This window comes from Bufo gargarizans, chromosome 1, assembly GCF_014858855.1.
Source record: "Bufo gargarizans isolate SCDJY-AF-19 chromosome 1, ASM1485885v1, whole genome shotgun sequence".
Taxonomy (NCBI): domain Eukaryota; kingdom Metazoa; phylum Chordata; class Amphibia; order Anura; family Bufonidae; genus Bufo; species Bufo gargarizans.
The window spans coordinates 545,635,706-545,657,074 of NC_058080.1; the positions used below are offsets into that span (position 1 = coordinate 545,635,706).

The 21,369-nt window shown below is 43.6% G+C and overlaps 1 protein-coding gene across 4 annotated transcripts in view; it reads left to right on the forward strand.

Moving 5' to 3' along the window:
- LOC122924465 (septin-2A) overlaps positions 1–18,964 on the forward strand; it is an 85,715-nt gene extending 66,751 nt beyond the window's left edge. For 3 of the 4 annotated variants that reach the window (XM_044275561.1, XM_044275564.1, XM_044275563.1), the window contains 2 exons: positions 1,328–1,413; positions 17,685–18,964. In XM_044275561.1, coding sequence (XP_044131496.1) covers positions 1,328–1,399 — 72 coding nt within the window. In that variant the 3' untranslated portion in view covers positions 1,400–1,413; positions 17,685–18,964. Of the gene's footprint in view, positions 1–1,327; positions 1,414–17,662 lie in introns of all 4 variants that reach the window. The other variant, XM_044275562.1, reaches the window with a different exon arrangement.
- The last annotated feature ends 2,405 nt before the right edge of the window (positions 18,965–21,369 follow it).

The window sequence follows — 21,369 nt, forward strand, 5'->3', positions numbered from 1 at the left end:
ATGGGGCTGCATGAAAATCGCAAGCAAGTGCAGATGCAGTGCAATTTTCACACATGGTTGCTAGATGATTGGGATGGGGACCCGATTATTATTATTTTCCCTTATAACATCGTTATAAGGGAAATTAATAGCATTCTTAATACAGAATGCTTGGTAAAATAGGGATGGAGGGGTTAAAAAATAAATTAAATAAATTTAACTCCCCTCAGCCACTTGTTCGCGCAGCCCGTCTTCTGTTCTGTCTTCATCTTTGATGATCTGTGATAAAAAGGACCTGTGGTGATGTCACTGCGCTCATCACATGGTCCATCACGCAGGACATCACCACAGGTCCTTTTCCTCAAAGAAGAGAAGCCGGGCTGTGCGAACAAGTGGATGAGGTGAGTTAAATTAATTTTTAACCCCTCCAGCCCTATTGTACTATGCATTCTGTATTAAGAATGCTATTATTTTCCCTTATAACCATGTTATAAGGGACAATATTAAAATTTACACACCACCTAACCCAAACCCGAACTTCTGTGAAGAAGTTTTGGTACCAAACGTGCATTTTCCCGCATCTTATCAGGCACAAATTCATGACGCCCGTGTAAAAAGGGGCCTTACACTTCTGATACTGGCAAAGTTCTGCTGCTGTTTATTGTTGCATTGGCTCTCTTGAGACTATTTTAGAAATTCTGGATGTTGAAATGATCTTTGGGTAAAGTCTTATGAGTATTTTTCTCAGCTATGGGATGTTCAGGAGTGGTAGACTGCCAGGTGCTGGGTTTTATTGTGGTGCACCCTTCTGCTAAGCAGTGACTTGTACACGGCGGGCCTCCTCCCCCCGTTATAACTTTACATCTTAGCACACTAGTCCTAGCTTTGCTGGCGTTTGTCCATTGCAAGCAGAAGTCCAAGGAGGAGGGTGGGCACGTTTCCTGAGTGTACCCAGCTAATGGAAATTCACTTATTAACTAGGACAAGGGAACTGGCGGCCAGACTGTGATAAAAATAAATGTCAAGTGCAGGAATATTAAGACAGTATAGACTGTTCATGTTTTCTTTAAAAGTGTGACCCCTTAGTAGCTAAACCACTTTGAACATATATATATATATATATATATATATATATATATATATATTTTTTTTTTTTTTTGCACAATGTCCCATTCTAAAGCTCATTTTATAATGTCTAATAATTCCATTACCCATAACAGTGAATACATTCATTGCCACTGTTGGATTAATGAATGCACATTTCATGAATACATGAATCCTCAAGTTTTTTTTTTTTTTTTTTCAATATTGCTCACTAGCTCCCCCTTGTGTTTTGATTATTTTCCAGTTACGGAGAATGCAGCAGATGATTGCACAGATGCAGGCTCAGATGAGGATGAAACCTCCCGGAGATGAGTGAGCTGCTCCTTTAAGGTAAGACGCTCTTCATGGCGGTTGTGTATGCACAGTATTCGGCCAGCTCATTGGATCTGGGGCAGCCTTAACATTCCCAGCCTCTCCTCTCGGGACAGACCTCCTAGTCCGGGTGAGATGTCTGGTTTTCATTCCCCAGTCATATCAGGTCTGGTCAGCCCATTGGTGGTAAAGCTTTTCTAGGAGAGAGAGAGAGTAAAACTCCCTGTTTCACAGACTGGATTTTACATTTTCATTGTTTAGATTATATTCTCCTCAGTAATCTTGTTTCTAGAGCCCACATTCCTTGACCAAAATAACCAGCTACCCCCAACCTCCCCATATGTAGATCACAAGACCACATCTGTCGCTCCACCCCTTGTAATTCTAGTCCAGTCAGCTGGAGCACTCAGCCCTCATATTGATGAATCATACCTTCAGATTAAAAGATCCGCTGTATCTTTTCACATCACCACTGGTCTTTGCTAGTCTTTAATGCATATTTATATTGTATTTTTAGAATCGAGTAATTTAACTGTCCAAAACTAGTATATTCATAGGACTGACTCCCACTGAGCTTAGGGAGCTGTCACTACCAAATGCAGTGCTCCCTGCAGACTGCAAGTGAGCAGGTGATGCTGAGCAGATTGATATATAGTTATATGGAAAAAGATTTAGTAAAACTTTTAATTTATACATTTATATCTCTGCTTTTTCCGAACTTAAAGGGAACCTGTCACCTGGATTTTAGGTATTGAGCTGAGGACATGGGCTGCTAGATCGCCACTAGCACATCCGCAATATCCAGTCCCCATAGCTCTGTGTGCTTTTATTGTGTCAAAAAAACGATTTGATAGATATGTAAATTGACCTTAGATGAGTCCAGCGTTCTCTGACTCTGTGGATGGCACTGTTTAGGGGAGGGGGATCTGTGGATGGCACTGTTTAGGGGAGGGGGACCCGTGGATGGCACATAGGAAGGGGTGGGGTTTAGAGAGAAAGGGGTTTGGCCTTGACAGGAAGGGGGGGTCAAATTTATATTCGGGGGGTGCCGAGTTTAGTCTCGCCTAGGGCAGCACAAAACAAGATACACCACTGACTGACCCGTGATATATTTATACATACACTGAGCAAAAATACAAACGCAACACTTTTGGTTTTGCTCCCATTTTGCATGAGCTGAACTCAAAGATCTGGAACCTTTTCTACATACACAAAATTACTCTCAAATATTGTTCACAAATCTGTCTAAATCTGTGTTAGTGAGCACCTCTCCTTTGCTGAGATAATCCATCCCACCTCACAGGTGTGGCATATCAAGTCGCTGATTAGACAGCATGAATATTGCACAGGTGTGCCTTAGACTGCCCACAATAGAAGTCCACTCTGAAATGTGCACAGTTTTGCCTTATTGGTGGGGGTCAGTATCTGGTGTGGCCACCATTTGCCTCACGCACTGCAACACATCTCCATCGCATAGAGCTGATCAGGTTGTTGATTGTGGCCTGGGGAATGTTGGTCCACTCCTCTTCAATAGCTGTGCGAAGTTGCAGAATATTGTCAGGAACTGGAACACGCTGTCGTATACGTCGATCCAGAGCATCCCAAACATGCTCAATGGGTGACATGTCCGGTGAGTATGCTGGCCATGCAAGAACTGGGATGTTTTCAGCTTCCAGGAATTGTGTACAGATCCTTGCAATATGGGGCCGTGCATTATCATGCTGCAACATGAGGTGATGATCGTGGAACAATGGGCCTCAGGATCTCATCACGGTCTGTGCATTCAAAATGCCTTCAATAAAATGCACCTGTGTTTGTTGGCCATACCATAACCCCACCGCCACCATGGGCCACTCCATTCGCAACATTGACGTCGGCAAACCGCTCACCCACATGACGCCACACACTCTGTCTGCCATCTACCCTAAACAGTGAAAATCGGGACTCATCCGTAAACAGAACACCTCCAACATGCCAGACGCCATCAAATGTGAGCATTTACCCACTCAAGTCTGTTACGACAATGAACTGCAGTCAAGTACAGACCCCGATGAGGACGACGAGCATGCAGATGAGCTTCCCTGAGACGGTTTCTGACGGTGTGTGCAGAAATTCTTTGGTTATGCAAGCCGATTGTTGCTGCAGCTGTTCGCGTGGCTGGTCTCAGACGATCATGAAGGTGAACATGCTGGATGTAGAGGTCCTGGGCTGGTGTGGTTACACGTGGTCTGCGGTTATGAGGCCTGTAGAGAAATGAGCATTCATTGCACGGGCAACAGCTCTGGTAGACATTCCTGCAGTCAGCATGTCAATTGCACGCTCTCTCAAACGTTGCAACATCTGTGGCATTGTGCTGTGTGATCAAACTGCACATTTCAGAGTGGACTTTTATTGTGGGCAGTACAAGGCACACCTGTGCAATATTCATGCTGTCTAATCAGCACCTTGATATGCCAATCCTGTGAGGTGAGATTGATTATCTCGGCAAAGAAGTGCTCACTAACACAGATTTAGACAGATTTGTGAACAATATTTGAGAGTAATGGGTCTTTTGTGTATGTAGAAAAAGTTTCAGATCTTTGAGTTCAGTACAAGCAAAATCGGAGCAAAACCGAAAGTGTTGCGTTTTATATATTTGCTCAGTATAGTTATTAGATCTCCCCTCAGTCGTCTTTTTTCTAAAGTGAATAACCCTAATTTTAATAATCTTTCAGGTACTCTAGTCCCCCCATTCCAGTTATTACTTTAGTTGCCCTCCTCTGAACCCTCTCCAGCTCCGCTATGTCTGCCTTGTTCACAGGAGCCCAGAACTCTACACAGTACTCCATGTGTGGTCTGACTAGTGATTTGTAAAGTGGTAGGACTATGTTCTTATCACGGGCATCTACAGTTGCAAGAAAAAGTTTGTGAACCCTTTGGAATGATATGGATTTCTGCACAAATTGGTCATAAAATGTGATCTGATCTTCATCTAAGTCACAACAATAGACAATCACAGTCTGCTTAAACTAATAATACACAAAGAATTAAATTGTACCATGTTTTTATTGAACACACCATGAAAACATTCACAGTGCAGGTGGAAAAAGTATGTGAACCCTTGGATTTAATAACTGGTTGAACCTCTTTAGGCAGCAATAACTTCAACCAAACGTTTCCTGTAGTTGCAGGTCAGACTGTGCACAACGGTCAGGAGTAATTCTTGACCATTCCTCTTTACAGAACTGTTTCAATTCAGCAATATTCTTGGGATGTCTGGTGTGAATTGCTTTCTTGAGGTCCTGCCACAGCATCTTAATCGGGTTGAGGTCAGCACTCTGACTGGGCCACTCCAGAAGGTGTATTTTCTTCTGTGTAAGCCATTCTGTTGTTGATTTATTTCTATGCTTTGGGTCATTATACTGTTGCAACACCCATCTTCTGTTGAGTTTCAGCTGGTGGACAGATGGCCTTAAGTTCTCCTGCAAAATGTCTTGATAAACTTGGGAATTCATTTTTCCTTCTGTGATGGCAATCCGCAGCAAAGCAGCCCCAAACCATGATGATCCCACCACCATACTTCATAGTTGGGATGAGGTTTTGATGTTGGTGTGCTGTGCCTCTTTTTCTCCACACATAGTGTTGTGTTTCTTCCAAACAACTCAACTTTGGTTTCATCTGTCCACAGAATATTTTGCCAGTACTGCTGTGGAACATCCAGGTGCTCTTGTGCAAACTGTAAACGTGCAGCAATGTTTTTTTTTTTTGAACAGTGGCTTCCTCTGTCGTATCCTCCCATGAAATCCATTCTTATTTAGTGTTTTACGTATCGTAGATTCGCTAACAGGGATGTTAGCATATGCCAGAGACTTTTGTAAGTCTTTAGCTGACACTCGAGGATTCTTCTTCACCTCATTGAGCAGTCTGCGCTGTGCTCTTGCAGTCATCTTTACAGGACGGCCACTCCTAGGGAGAGTAGCAGCAGTGCTGAACATTCTCCATTTATAGACAATTTGTCTTACCGTGGACTGATGGAGATACTTTTATAACCCTTTCCAGCTTTATGCAAGTCAACAATTCTTAATCGTAGGTCTTCTGAGGGCTCTTTTGTGTGAGGCATCATTCACATCAGGCAATGCTTCTTGTGAAAAGCAAACCCAGAACTGGTGTGTGTTTTTTATAGGGCAGGGCAGCTGTAACCAACCCCTCCAATCTCATCTCATTGATTGGACTCCAGTTGGCTGACACCTCACTCCAATTAGCTCTTGGGGATGTCATTAGTCTAGGGGTTCACATACTTTTTCCACCTGCACTGTGAATGTTTACATGGTGTGTTCAATAAAAACATGGTAACATTAAATTTTTGTGTGCTATTAGTTTAAGCAGACTGTGATTGTCTATTGTTGTGACTTAGATGAAGATCAGATCACATTTTATGACCAATTTGTGCAGAAGTCCATATCATTCCAAAGGGTTCACATACTTTTTCTTGCAACTGTATGCCCCCTTTGATGCAACCCCTTATCTTATTGGCCTTGGCAGCAGCTGCCTGACACTGGTTTTTACTGCTTAGTTTGCTGTTCACTAAAATCCTAGGTCCTTTTCCATGTCAGTGTTACCCAGTGTTTTACTATTTAGTATGTACGGGTGATTTGCATTATTCCTTCCTATGTACATAACCTTACATTTGTCAGTGTTAAACCTCATCTGCCACTTCTCTGCACAAGCCTCCAATTTATCCAGATCGCTCTGTAGTAGTATACTGTCCTCTTCCGTGTCAATTACTTTTTGGTGTCATCTGCAAAAATTTATATTTTACTGTGCAAGCCTTCTACAAGATCATTAATAAATATATTAGACAATAGGGTCCAATACTGACCCCTGTGGTACCCCACTATCGACAGTGACCCAATCTGAGTGTGTACCATTAACCCCTGTAAGACCAAGCTAGTTTTTACCTTCAGGACCAGGCCATTTTTAGCAAATCGACATGTCGGTTTATGTGGTAATAACTTTAAAACGCTTTTACTTATCCAGGCCATTCTGAGATTGTTTTCTTGTCACATATTGTGACAGTGGTAAAATTGAGTAAAAAAAATTTCATTTTTATTTATTAAAAAATTTACTAAAAATTTGGAAATATTAGCAAATTTCAATTTCTCTACTTTTATAATAGACCGTAATACCTCCAAAAATAGTTATTACTTTACATTTCCCATATGTCTACTTCATGTTTGGATCATTTTGTAAATTACGTTTTCTTTTTTTTTGAGACGTTAGAAGGCTTAGAAGTTTAGAAGCAAATCTTGAAATTTTTCAGAAAATTTCTAAAATCCACTTTTTCAGGTCTGAAGTCACTTTGTGAGGCTTACATTATAGAAAACACCCTAAAATGTTTTCCATCCAGTTCGGCCTGTTATCCTGCAAGTTGATATCTGACAGGTTAGATCATGTGGTATTTTTATAGAGCAGGTTTGTTACGGACACGGCAATACCAAATATGACATCTTTTGCGGCCAAATATGGCATCTTTTGAGGCCCCATTGAAGTGAATGGGTCCACATCCAAGCCGCAAAAACTGCGGCTTGGATTAAGACCAAAACAGTCGTGTGCATGAGACCTTACACAGAGAATGCTATCAATCACTGATAACTCTACTCAGAGGAGGTGTTATCAGTGACTGACAGCTATCTATGCATACACAACTACATAGAGAATGCTATCACTGGTAACACCTTTCTCGTGTATAAAAAAAGCAGATATTTAAAGGGAGTCTGTTAAGGACTTTTCACTTATAAAACGATCAGCTGTGGCCATCAGGATGTGGTAAAAGAATTCCAAACATACCCGTATGTCATTTGGGTGTTCATAGATTGTCCAGGAAAATAACTTTTATTCAAGGCTTTGCTTTTAGAATTGCCCAAGCCCGCCTCTCTTCCCCAATGTCTGCTCCTCACCTAATCTCCCAAGGCTTCCTCCCCTCTCCCCTCACGTCAGTGATGCATCTCAAAATCTCACGTAGGCGCATGCGCCTACAAAAAGGAATGTGGTGTGCAGACACCGGAAGCGCAGCAGAGGGCGCCTCCACGATATTTGGAGATGCATCACAGTGATGTCACTCCCCTGCTTGGTTTACAGGTTTTCCTATGCACAAGGAGGGCAGGGGAAGCCCACATATCTCTGGATTCCTTGCTGGCTGTGTACTGCAAAGCTTAAAGGGATTCTGTCACCTCCCCTAACCCAAAAAACGATTTTAAAGCAGCCATGAAGCACAGCTTACCTTGATTAGGCTGTGCTCTTTTATCTTGTAATCCGTCCAGCAGTTTCTGCAAAAAACGACTTTTATTGATATGCAAATGAGTCCTGAATGTGCCCAGAGGGGCGTTTTGTTCCTCTTAGAGAGCCCAGTACCGCCCCTCTTACAGTGCCCAGCCCGCCTTCCTTGCACTGTCTAACCGCCCCCAGCCTGCCACAGCCTCTCCTCCCTCTCCTCCCCCTCCCTCACGCCGAACGAACTCTCGCACAGGCGCAGTACCCACTGAGGGCTGCGCCTGTGCGATCAGCAGGAGACTGAGGGCAGGAGCTTCATCCTCGTCACTGGGCATGCGCCGAGCCCAGTGACGTCCGATGCTCGCACTTCCCTCAGTCAGCAGCGAGTTTTTTGCAGAAACTGCTGGACGGATTACAAGATAAAAGAGCACAGCCTAATCAAGGTAAGCTGTGCTTCATGGCTGCTTTAAAATCGTTTTTTGGGTTAGGGGAGGTGACAAAATCCCTTTAACATGTAAATCAGGGGTCGGCAACGTTCGGCACTTCATCTGTAAAACTACAGCTCCCAGTATGCACACTTGTCCAGCTGTTCTTGCAACTACCATAGAAGTGAAAGGAGTATTGTGGATTGCTGATTTAAAGGGGTTTTCTCAAGACGCAGGTTTATACTTACCTGCTCCCGGCGCGCCGTCCACTTCCTGGTTTCGGCAGGGGGGCGGGCTCCATCTTCATTGATGTCTTCTCCCGGCCGCGCCGCGCGCTGTACTTACGCCGAGTCCGCGCATGCGCCCTGGTGACTTCTTCCTGGCTAGTATAGTATACTTGCCAGGAAGAAGTCACTAGGGTGCATGCGCGGACTCGGCGTGCGCGTTCAGTACAGCGCGCGGCCGGCCGGGAGAGGAAAAGAAGACGTCTGCGCACGTGCGGCCACCGCGATTCCTGAGAAGAGCGGTGGCCGTAACCAGGGGAGACGGAAGACAACAGTCAGGTAAGTATAGGTTTATTTTTTTTATAAGGGGTGGGGATTTGTTAATTAAATATAGAAATTTAAATTTAGAAAAATGATCACTGTTAAATCATTAACAGATTTAACAGTGATCATTAAGATGATAATACCCCTTTAAGTACCCGAAAACAACTTCATTTTAATTTAGAACTGACACACCACTGAAATAATTTTGCCTATCACTACAGAGAGGACATCATAAGGAACATAACAGGTTCCCCTTAAATGAAGCTTGGCAGAAGGAGCCGGAGGTTCAAAGTTCAGCATCAAATAGCTCTGATCCCTAGAACAGCGTATGAAGGAAACTGTTGAGCAGAATTTTACTCATTTCAACAGTACCATACCCTTGTATAGTTTAGCATGTGAATCGCATCTGTGTGACATTGGACGTTTCGTTCTAGGATTTGGCACCACGGTTTTCATTTTCAACGTGTGTGATGCTTGGTTCAGACACCACTCACAAACACACAAGACACTGACAAATCACCTGCAGATTAAACAGTCATATTTTCTATGTGCATTGTGATGTCTGTAATGAGAATTAGTTGGATGTTTTGAAGAGCAACTCTGTTCTTTGTACAAAGGCCATTACATGAACAAATTCCAAAAAACATGAACATCTGGACACCTTTTGTGGATGAACAGCCAATAGTACTTCTTTGAGTTCTAGAAACGTCTTGTATGATAGGGTCCACTCCTTGAGGCTTACAGCATGTAAGTTCCTATGACCTAGATTTGTGAACGTGAACATTACGTACAAATAACTGATGCCATCCCAATCTACATCTCCAGAATTGTACCACCCCTAATTATGCATTGATCTCCAAGATCTGTGACAGCGAAAAATGCTACTCGTTGAGAAGGCAAGCATCTGCTAACAGTGACTCTGACCTGGGGTCATGTGAGGTTTATCTCATCTGAAGATTGCACATATGGTAGACATCTGTCTATCCAAAGGACTTCAGTAGTTACCAAAGCACAGCCCTTTCAGCTCCTAAGTGTGCATGATGTCACCTATGATTCTCCAAATTAGCAATTTGCTGCATTGTTCACTACCCTTCTTAAGATTCTGTGCACATTCCGATCAAGCCCTACACTTGGTTTATACGCTGGCTATACACAGTTGAGTCCCATTATTATGACCTCTTCCTACTTTCAATGTCAGCAGCACGTAGCTCATGAAGGAAGTCCTGTGTTGTGAGCTGGCATGGTGGGTATACAATGTGTGGAATAGGCTATCTGCACACATATCCATCATTGCGGTCATGGGTAAAAAGGGTGATTTATCAGGGTTACAAAAATGAATGATGAGGGTGGCGGTATTTCTGAAACTGCATTTTGTGAACAATTTGCGTGCTGCTGTGGTGAAGGTGTACAGTGAGTGGACTAATGGTACCATTGTGACTAAGCAACGTGGAAACTGCAGAGCACCAACAACAAAGTTGCATCTGCAGAAAAGACTTAAATTTTTTTGCTGCAGTATCGGAATTGGACCTCTGCAAATGATTGCCTTCTCCAATGAGTCACATTTTCTGCTTTATTGAACGAATGGACGTTGGTTTATCAAATGAGAAACAGAGAACACACTGCCACCCTTACTGGAAAAACACAAGCTTGTGGTGGCAACGTTATGATCGGGGGAATGTTTTCCTGGCATTCTCTGGGCTCACTCATCTATGTGGAAGGCACTCTCACCCAATTTGGGTATGAATCCATCCTTGCAGATTATGTACACCCTATACATGCTGATCATCTTGCCTGGGGTGGATTGGATCTTCTAGCAAGACAATGTGACATATCACACCGGTTGAAATGTCCGATATTACTTGGGAGTGCATGACCAAAACTTCCAAGTACTACCCTTGCCCCTAAATCTCCAGATTGAAACCCAATTGAGCATCTGTGGGACGACCTCGATCGTCGTCTTCTCTCTATGAATCCTCTCCCACGCACCCTCCAGCAGCTGTGAGAAGCAATGCAGTCAGCATGGCTCCAGATACCTGTGACCACTTACCAGGACCTTAATGAGTGACTCCCAGCAGAAATGTGTGGTGGTTTTGTTTTCTTTTAACCTTTGTGGTCAATCTTCTGACAAAATGCACAGAGACTGAGCTGACTCTGGTAATCTGGCCTTTGTCTCCAAATGGTACAGCACAAAACCATGCAGTTGCAAGTTTTTCCTGGTTTAGCAGTTTATGGTTTTCCTGATTTTATTTTTATTTTTTTCTTCTTCTCCACTGTGAAAATAACATTACCCAGATGTCAGGGATAGAGCATGATGTGGTTTTTGTGCTCCAACATATGATCAGGCTACTGCTGTAAAATATTCAGAAAAACTAAACGTGGCTTTGGAAATAATGTGATTGGGAAATTTGACCTTTTTTTACCGTTTCACTATATTTGAACAGATAAAATGCATGCTAGATATTACTTTATCCTTGAAGATTTCTCCATGTTTTTATGCGCTGTAGATTTTTTCCTTCTGTACTTGGAAAATCCTGTAGTTTTTCTAGTTTTGTAAATCCTGTCTGCAGCCCATCACTTGACAGTTCCCGTGGCCCTAAATTTAGTATATGAAAACAGAGTTATAAATAGGATTTATATGGAAGTAGAACCTTGGCCTGGATAAATGGACGTACAAGTCCCAGATTGTCCTCCAGCAGCCTTCACTTTCCCTCCCTGTGTTTTTTTTTCCACCATTAAGAGATCTCTTCCTGTAGACATCTGCAGCCAAATACAAGCCCTTCTATGTCCTTTGCCATTAAAGAGCTACTACCATCATATAAAGTGGTGCAGTTCCCTGCCTAGTGATTGCCAGGGGCTGCTGTACCGGTATAAACAGTGCAGCGCTACAGCAGCACTGCGCCCTATTCATTCTTAGGATTCTGGGGGTCTGATCATAAAGTGGTAGCATCACTTTTTAAGATGGGAATACCCATTTAAGCAGTAATAGGGGCCAGACCCTCCTGTTACTAGCCTTCAGCACGATTATTAGGCACACGGATATGTTATGTGACTGTTCTGCTGGTGGGTTTTTTAATTTGTTTCCGTGGAATAACAACATATTTTGGTATGATGGAGATCACCATGGGTCTCATGTATGAAAGCTAAGAGAAACATTTGTCTTGTTGCCTAGCCCCCAAGTGAAAGTTGAGCATTTATGTTGTATTAAGTACTGGGAAAATGAAACATGATCCCTTCGGCACCTGAGCTAAACCACATGATTTTTTTTTACCACATTCATGGAAAACCTGCGTTAAAAACATGAATTTGCATTTAGTTTTGCCATGTTGCAGCAATTGTGTGGCTGTCTGCTGCACTGTGCTATGGTCCCATGCCACCAGGGGGAGCTGACTACTTGGAGGGCAGAACCTCAAGAGACGTGCATACCAGACTCCTACATCCTTGACTGTAATTATAAAAGATGTCGCTTTGTTTCAGTGGAGGCTGAGATCTCATTGAATGTGAGCTGACACGGGAAATTTACATTAGTCTTGTAAAACAGACTACACACAACTATAAAACAGCAAAGCTAAGCCGTGATATTTATGGTGCTGAGGATATAACCGTACACACCCACCTCAGTCGTGTTTCATGTAATACACAGTCATTTCTTCTGGTAGTTTTTACCATTTTCTCACTAAAAGTGAAAGCTTTGCATTCAGTAGAAGATTTCTATAATGGTTCTGCATCAGCTAAGCAGAATTACAGGATCAATGACCCAGGTAGACTTCCACCTATGTTTCCAAAGCGTATGTGTGGATTAGTCTCACTTAAAGGGGGTTGTCCACTTTTTATTATGTGAATGCCCATCCTCCGGAATTGCTCCAGTACCGGAAGCAGACAGCTTAGTATACATTGCAGTGGACTTAGCTTGCTGCCCACTACAGAGTAGACAGAGTTGTGCAAGACCGGCACTTGTGCTACTGCTGACCGGCGGGATGTCCGAATCCAGATGATCAGCTAATGATGGCCTATCCATGATTAGGGGGGGCGTGACCCCTGAAATATCGCGCTGCATGGGGTAGCAATCAGTTCAGCGCTCTCAGGATTACTATGCATTATAGCGATTTATTTATATGAAAAATAAAAGGACTCAAAAAATGCAAGCAAAGCTTCAAAAGAGTGAGTATTATTTATACCTCACGAATAACCTTTTAAACAAGACTAATACGACTGAGTGGATTATGTGGATATCCTGAGGATAGGCCCTCACTTAGTAAGTAGTAAAAAGTTGGACACTCCCTTTAATGTTCCATAATATCTGGCAGAAAAGAGCACAGCATGCAGCCCTGTTTTTGCAGGTAAAATGACAGACGCTATGATGGAAGGCCGGTGCTTGGCACGGATGCCTTTCAACGCTGTGGTCCTAGGTTAGAATGCAACCAAGTAGAACATCTGCATGGAGTTTGTATGTTCTTCCCGTGTTTGCGTGGGTTTCCTCCCACACTCCACAGATTGTGAGCTCCATTGGGGACATTGAGTGATGATCATGTCTACAAAGTGCTGTGGAATATGTTGGTACATACAGAACACCGGTATTAGTCAGTGGGGGGGTCCATCTTCTGTTGCCCATTATAAGACAGATCCAGCACTTTTAGTTTTGTTTCTCTGCTCCTAGAACAGAACACAAAAACTGAAATGTTGATGAAATTACAGCGCATCAGAATAGAGGAATGGGACCCCTGTTTTTGTGATTGGTGGGAGTCCTAGCAGTTGCCCTCCCCCTCTAGCCTTCAGGGGATAATTTGTAAACTTGGCACAACCCCTTCAAGCTGATGAAGATGGGTTGTCTTCCAGCCATGTGTAACAGAAATTTAACCCAAATCTTGACTTAACCATTCTAAGGACCTGGATCAGTCTTCTCATGTAGTCTCAGAGGCTTGCAAGGATTAAGCAGAGTATCTGAAGTATGTGCATTCCTTGAGCCGTGGTGTAATGATTAGTAATCCACACAGACCTGAAGCCACAGTGCTGACTGTGTACCCAGCTGTACATCCTACTGCTCTCTGAAGCCAAATAAGTGGTTTGCTCTGAAATCCTGGTAGGTGAATATAGACATAACAGGTCTGTTTATCTGCCCCTTGCCCCGGCTGCAGATTTTAAACCTGAAATGCCCTGCAGACAGCTGTTTATGCTGCGGAAGTTAGCTTAGTCTGGTAAGAGCACACAGCTGTCCTGGATGAGTCAGGAATCTGATTCCAGACGGTGAGACTTTTCCTCTAAAGCAGTGTTCCTCATCTCCAGTCCTCAGGGCCCACCTGCCGGTCATGTTTTCAGGGTTTCCTTCGTATTGAGCAGGTGATATAATTAGTGTCAGTGCATCAGGACGTACCACAGGTATTTGTTCTGTGGGATGTTCTCAAATCATGGGCAGGTTGAGGCTGTACACAGAGTAGGGCAACAACGTCAACTGCTTCAAAACTTTAATGCAGTTTTTTCATAGTTATTTTCATACCCGTGACCTTTACCGTCATGGGTATTGTGCTACAAAGTCTCTGCATCTTCAAATTCTAATGCATTTGACTCAAAATGATGGAGCTGTTTATAAAAAGGGTTTCTATCACCAGAAATACTGTTATGTAGCTGACTGACATTAGCGATGCGCCAATGTCAGCACTACATAACAGTATGTTTCTAACTTTAGTCCCTGCAGCCGTTTTTATGCTAATGAGCCTCTAGGTGCTATGTGGGCGTAAAATCAGCACCTAGAGGCTCCGTCCACTCACGCTATATTCTGCCCAGGTCCAGTGTTGTGCCCGCCCAGCTCCTCTTGATTGATGCCACTGTTCCCTGCATCGTTGGCGAAATCCCGCGCCTGCGCCGTTCACTTCTGTCTTCGGCGCAGGCGCAGTGAGTGAATGATGCGATCCTGGTGCCGGCTTCCTCACTGCGCCAACGATGCAGGGAACAGTGGCATCAATCAAGAGGAGCGGGGCGGGCACAACACTGGACCTCCCGTCCACCCATAGACTAAAAACGTCCGGGAGGTGGTTCGATATTTCTGAATGGACGTTCCTGAACGTTCATTCAGAAACTGCAGCTGCACGTATGCAGAGCAGGAAGCGCTATGCGCTCCCTGTTCCGACCCGGCGGTCACATGTAAAAAAAAATAAAAAATTCCCCATGTAAGGAATTAAAAAAAAAGAATAAAAATATAAATAATTTAATTAAATAGACATATTTTGGTATTGCCGCATCCGTGGGTTTTGGCAATTTTCTTAGAATTTCAAGAATTGCTTCTAAACTTCTAGTCCTTCTAACTTCCTAAAAAAAAAAAAAACATTTCCAAAATGATGTCAACATAAAGTAGAAATTTGGGGAATGTTACGTAATAAATATTTTATGAGGAGGTATCTTTCTGTTTTCAAAGCAAAGAAATTGGAATTTAGAAAATTGCGAACTTTTCAAGATTTTTGGTAAATTTGGGATTTTTTCATAAATAAAGGTGAAATATATTGACTCAAATTTTAACTATCATGAAGTACAATGTGTCACAAGAAACCAATCTGTGAATGACTTGGATAAGTAAAGGCACTCCAAAGTTATTACCACATAAAGTGAGATATGTCAGATTTGCTAAATTAGGCCTGGTCAGGAAGGATAAATCACAGAAAAAATGCACCACACGGATATGCCACTGACTATACTGGCTAGTCATAAATGCAGATATTAAAAGCTGAGACTTTTGCCAATATATTCCTGTCAGGAAGATATCGGAGCCCCAAGCACCACGTCACGGTTCTCAGCATGGCAAGGGGTCCTACCACTACGCTACCTATGGTGTGAACAAGGTCTGAGGGTGATGTAATCCAGCTCACAGCCAGGCTTCCACACAACCGCCTAGTAGGACAACTAGTGCAATGTGAACAAAGCCAGACTGTAAGCCACACCCATATCAGACTATGTAATGGAGGCTACCAGGTGCAAAGAGTGTTTGAATGCCAGGTGAAGGCACATACACTACATATAAAACAAGACAAAAACACAGAAATATAGTGGCAAATCTGGGGGAGCTGCTCAACCCCTAACACTGTAGCGTGTTTTTCATTGGGGGAGCAGCCCCACCGCATGTGGACCGCAGCAAACGACTATCCCCAGCAAAAAATATTTTGCATACGGTGGAGGATGTCGGCGCGGTCCACATGCACCACAAAGGCATCCTACACAAAACGGAGCATTGTGCGGATGAAAATATAATCATAAATCACAGAAAAAATGCACCACACGGATATGCCACTGACTATACTGGCTAGTCATAAATGCAGATATTAAAAGCTGAGACTTTTGCCAATATATTCCTGTCAGGAAGATATCGGAGCCCCAAGCACCACGTCACGGTTCTCAGCATGGCAAGGGGTCCTACCACTACGCTACCTATGGTGTGAACAAGGTCTGAGGGTGATGTAATCCAGCTCACAGCCAGGCTTCCACACAACCGCCTAGTAGGACAACTAGTGCAATGTGAACAAAGCCAGACTGTAAGCCACACCCATATCAGACTATGTAATGGAGGCTACCAGGTGCAAAGAGTGTTTGAATGCCAGGTGAAGGCACATACACTACATATAAAACAAGACAAAAACACAGAAATATAGTGGCAAATCTGGGGGAGCTGCTCAACCCCTAACACTGTAGCGTGTTTTTCATTGGGGGAGCAGCCCCACCGCATGTGGACCGCAGCAAACGACTATCCCCAGCAAAAAATATTTTGCATACGGTGGAGGATGTCGGCGCGGTCCACATGCACCACAAAGGCATCCTACACAAAAGACCATTACATAGTCTGATATGGGTGTGGCTTACAGTCTGGCTTTGTTCACATTGCACTAGTTGTCCTACTAGGCGGTTGTGTGGAAGCCTGGCTGTGAGCTGGATTACATCACCCTCAGACCTTGTTCACACCATAGGTAGCGTAGTGGTAGGACCCCTTGCCATGCTGAGAACCGTGACGTGGTGCTTGGGGCTCCGATATCTTCCTGACAGGAATATATTGGCAAAAGTCTCAGCTTTTAATATCTGCATTTATGACTAGCCAGTATAGTCAGTGGCATATCCGTTTGGTGCATTTCTTCTGTGATTTATATGATTATATTTTCATCCGCACAATGCTCCGTTTTGTGTAGGATGCCTTTGTGGTGCATGTGGACCGCGCCGACATCCTCCACCGTATGCAAAATATTTTTTGCTGGGGATAGTCGTTTGCTGCGGTCCACATGCGGTGGGGCTGCTCCCCCAATGAAAAACACGCTACAGTGTTAGGGGTTGAGCAGCTCCCCCAGATTTGCCACTATATTTCTGTGGTTCTGGTCAGGAAGGAGGCAAATGTTCCGGATGTGAAGTGGTTAAGGGAAAAAACTGGACCACTGAAGTTCTTCGATATCCTAATTTGTAGGTTTTCCAAATGTGCAGTTAGAATGGGTTCATGTGGGTACCATGTGAACACCTACAGAGGACAGTTTCAAGCTGTTCGTCCTATTGATGCACCTATTGTTTATGGATGACAAATGGAACACATATCTTCAGTCTCCTTTGATATTTATAGAGGAACAGGGGTTTGCCAAATGGTCTGATGGTAGATTTCAGCAATACAGGCTATGTTACACAGCCCGATTCTGCAGACTATTGTCATTACGGCATCGCTCCCCATGCTGTTTGCTGGCAGCACGTAGTGACTGGACAGCATGATCTGCTGCCAGTTAACAAGGATTTTTAAGCATGCTGAAAGATTCCGATCGCCCGATGAACGGGTAATCGGCAGCAGCATTAGACTGCCAGATCATCACTAACGAGTGTTCCTGGTCGACAATTGGCCAGTCTAATACAGGCTGTACCTTAGCAGCAAACAGATGAGCAGTTAAAGACGATTTACTCACTATTTCAAGGGCCCCAGGCTAAGTATTTGTACTACCTTTTACAGTGTTATCTGCGGTAGCTTTCTCTTAGGTCTGAAACTGAGATTTTACATGTTCTTGCTGTAATTTCTTTTTTTAATTTATTTATTTTTGTTAGTTTTTTCATTGTCTCTAAACAGGGTCCTGGACCAACTTCAGGCTGATCCCACCCGGATGAAATTTCGACAACTGGGCTTCAGCTGAAAAGGGACAAGCCTTACCCCCTTTTTCTATCTTTGCTTACTTGTAGCTATGTAACTTGTTTTTTTTATATTCACATATTTGATATTAGCATTCAGCATATAACAGACGTACAAGAGGCCCGGCTCTTGGCTCAAGTTTTTAATTTTTAACCCTCTGATACAGACAGGAAGTCACAGGGTTCTCTCTGCTGTTTGTACTTGCACTGTCTAGATCATTATTGCTAACGTCTTCAGTGACAAGTTCCCAGCATTATTCTTATCATGTAGACTGGGATGCGCACATAAATCTGGGCCATTTATCACAGAGGGGGGGGTTCCAGATCATGAAAATAAAATTGTACCAGCAGCTTTGATGTATGTAAGGTACGATACCGGATCTATTACCAGGCAGACTGAACCAGAGGTGCAAGGATTAATGGTACGTGCTCTCCTCCCTAGTGCCTTCAGAAAACGGTTCTTTTCATAACTCCCCAGAGGCATGTATGCCAATGACAAATAATTGCTGTTAAACCAACCAGTGCCTTAAGTTTGAATGTCTCAGTTTAACGCCATTAAACAATGTGGGGTTTGTAGCCTTACTCTTCTCCTTTTGTGCAATGGTAGTTAATGTCATTCACGGAGGATTATCTATAGGTTGGAAGCTTTTTGCCACAGGCACTTAAACGAGGCGCTGAGGAAAGTCTGTACTCCTGTGAGAGCTCCTGGCATACCTGCCTCATGCAGCATACATAAAAAAGCTAGCTGGGTGAAAGTGAGGATCAGGCCCGGAGCTTCTCCTACCGTTATGTGCTGAAACGTTTTCTGTCTGTTGCATTTCTTCAAGCTGGACCTGGAAAGAACAGGGAATAGTGTTCGGCTCTGTGGCTGTGTTTTCTAGATACGAATGAGATAATCGGGTCATCACTTCTGCACTCGTTTGGTAACATCCTGAAGGTTCTAGCCATACAGAGCACAAATTGCGACTTTCCAGACCTGGCGAATACACGTTATTTAATTCCTCTTAAAAGGTTGCACTCTCTTTCTGCCGATTTCCTTAGCAGAAGTGAGGGGTTAAACCTGGCAAGATTTGACTTGTTATGTATTAACTTATGTAGTAACACATTCCTCCTACTTTTGGTATTTTTTAGCAGGTGCAGGACCAGAACGCATGACCTCTTTTCTTTCTTATTTTAAACCCTGACTGAAGTAATATCTAATAAACTGTACAGATGATCCCAGCTCTGTGTGGTGCGTTTTTGATACTAACTCCTGAAGTGTAAAGGAATGTGGATACCAGACTGTTTCAGTATGTGACCTATTCCTGACTATGTCTATGAACAGTCAACCCCAAGCTTTTTTTTTTTTATTTGAGCTACATGGTGATAATTAGTATTTTTATTCTATCCACTTTCATGTGCCTAAGGCCGAATGCACACGGCCGTGTTCCGCAGTCGAGAGCGGTCCGTGGTATGCCGGGCTGGATTCCTGTTCAGAGCAGGAGCGCACAGCGTCATTTATTGCTATGTCGCCGCTGCACTACAGTAATACACTATACGAGTGTATTACTGTAGTGCAGCGGCGGCATGAAGTGCACGGCGTCATAGCAACCAATGACGCCGTGCGCTCCTGCTCTGAACTGGAATCCAGCCCGGCATACCACGGACCGCTCTCGGCCGCGGAACATGGCCTTGTGCATTTGGCCTAAGGCTGGGATTATGTACACAGCAACTTACGAATGTCTGATATTTTCCCCATCTATTGCAAAGTCAGAGCACATGTAATTAGGAAGAAATGAAGGGGAAAGTTGGCCACAAGGGTGCGGCCACAAGTAGTGTAGATGCTGTGGATTCCCCAAAGTAGAGATGTGTGGAAAATGCACAGCGTTTACCCTAGCAGCACAGGAGGTAAGATTTTCACAAGTCTCATCCACACCAGAATCCATATATAACTTGATATGCAGCGCAGATTTTAACACCGCAGCATGTCAATTTATGTTGTGGACAGGGTGACATTTGCTGTATTTATGCACTGTTAGGCTACATGCACACGACCAAATTGTGGAAATTACAAAAAAAACAAAAACGAATGACATCCGTATGCCATCCGTTTTTTTTTTTTTTTTTTTTTTTGCGGATCCATTGTAACAATGCCTAAAACGGACAAGAATAGGACATGTTCTGTTTTTTTTTTTGCGGGGTTACAGAATGGACATACTGATGCAGACAGCACGCGGTGTGCTGTCTGTATTTTTTGCTGGCCCATTGAAATAAATGGGTCCGCATCCTATCCGCAAAAAAAATGGAATGGAAACAAACAACATTTGTGTGCATGTAGCCTTATCCATAGCAAAATTCAATTCCACAGCAAACTCTCCATGTGTGGCAATAACTAAGACATGGCTGGATGATAGCTATGACTGGGCAGTTAACGTACAGGGTTACAGTCTGTTTAGAAAGGATCGTCAAAACCGGAGAGGGGGAGGGCTCTGCTGTTATGTAAAGTCCTATCTATAGCCCAACTCCGGGAAGATATGTGTGGGTAGAAATACTATGAAGTCCATAGCAAAATTCAATTCCACAGCAAACTCGCCATGTGCGGCCATACCCTTGAAGTCTCTACACACAAACAACCACATCTCCAGTTTGTCATCTGGATATGTTCCCTTCAGATGGCTTAAAAGGGTTGTCCAGTTTCCTCTATTTAAGATAGGTTCATCAAGATCAGATTGGCGGGGGTCCAACTCCCGGCACCACCTCTGATCAAAAGTTTGAAGAGACCACAGCACTCGTATGAATGCGGTGTTCTTCTCACTGCTTACCTGTTCGCTGTTGGCATTGCAGCAGCAAGCAGCTGTAATTACAGGTCATCAATATAGGAAACCAGACAACCCCTTTAAGGGGGGTTGAGGACCCCACTTACCAGACAGTTATGGAAAATGATTAGCATTGTAGCACGCTTTCAGATTTTATGTTAAATGGGTTGTCCAGCAGGGAATCCTTTTTAGGAAAGGGCTCAGATTGGAATAAAAAATGAAAAGAACGGATACTCCTCTCACCAATACCCCGCTGCGCCCATACCAATGGTAACTGCACAGCCATGGTGGATCAAATACCAAATCTCATAACATGGTACCACAACAGACTCTTTGTGCTGCCGCACAGTTTTAGGCGCATTGTTGTGCCGTGTACATGAGTCTTGTTTGCCAACCAGAGGTTTTCTATCTTTGGGGGTCTTTATGTAGAACCCCGACATAGCTGGAGCTGCAGAGGGAAGCATATTTACTTGTTCCATTGCTGCAGCACTGCAGTTCCCTTGTTTCAACAACCGGTTTGACTGGCGCTTCAGCCGATCACTGACTGCAGCAGTGACCCGTTGACAGGCCAGTGACTGGCTGCAGCAGACCTCATGCTATCATGCAGGGACTTGAGTATAGCAATGGGGAGCAGGTAAGTATGCTTCCCTACACAGGTATAGCCACATGGGGGAGATCTGCCTGAAAAGCCCATGAAGATGGAAACCACTTTAAGGTCCCCTCTACATATTTGGCTCATTATTGGTGTATTTTCGATCACTGCTTAAACAGAGTTCAGTGAATTAATTAGGTTTGTTTTGGCAAATATCTTAAGCATTAATTGAGCAAGAC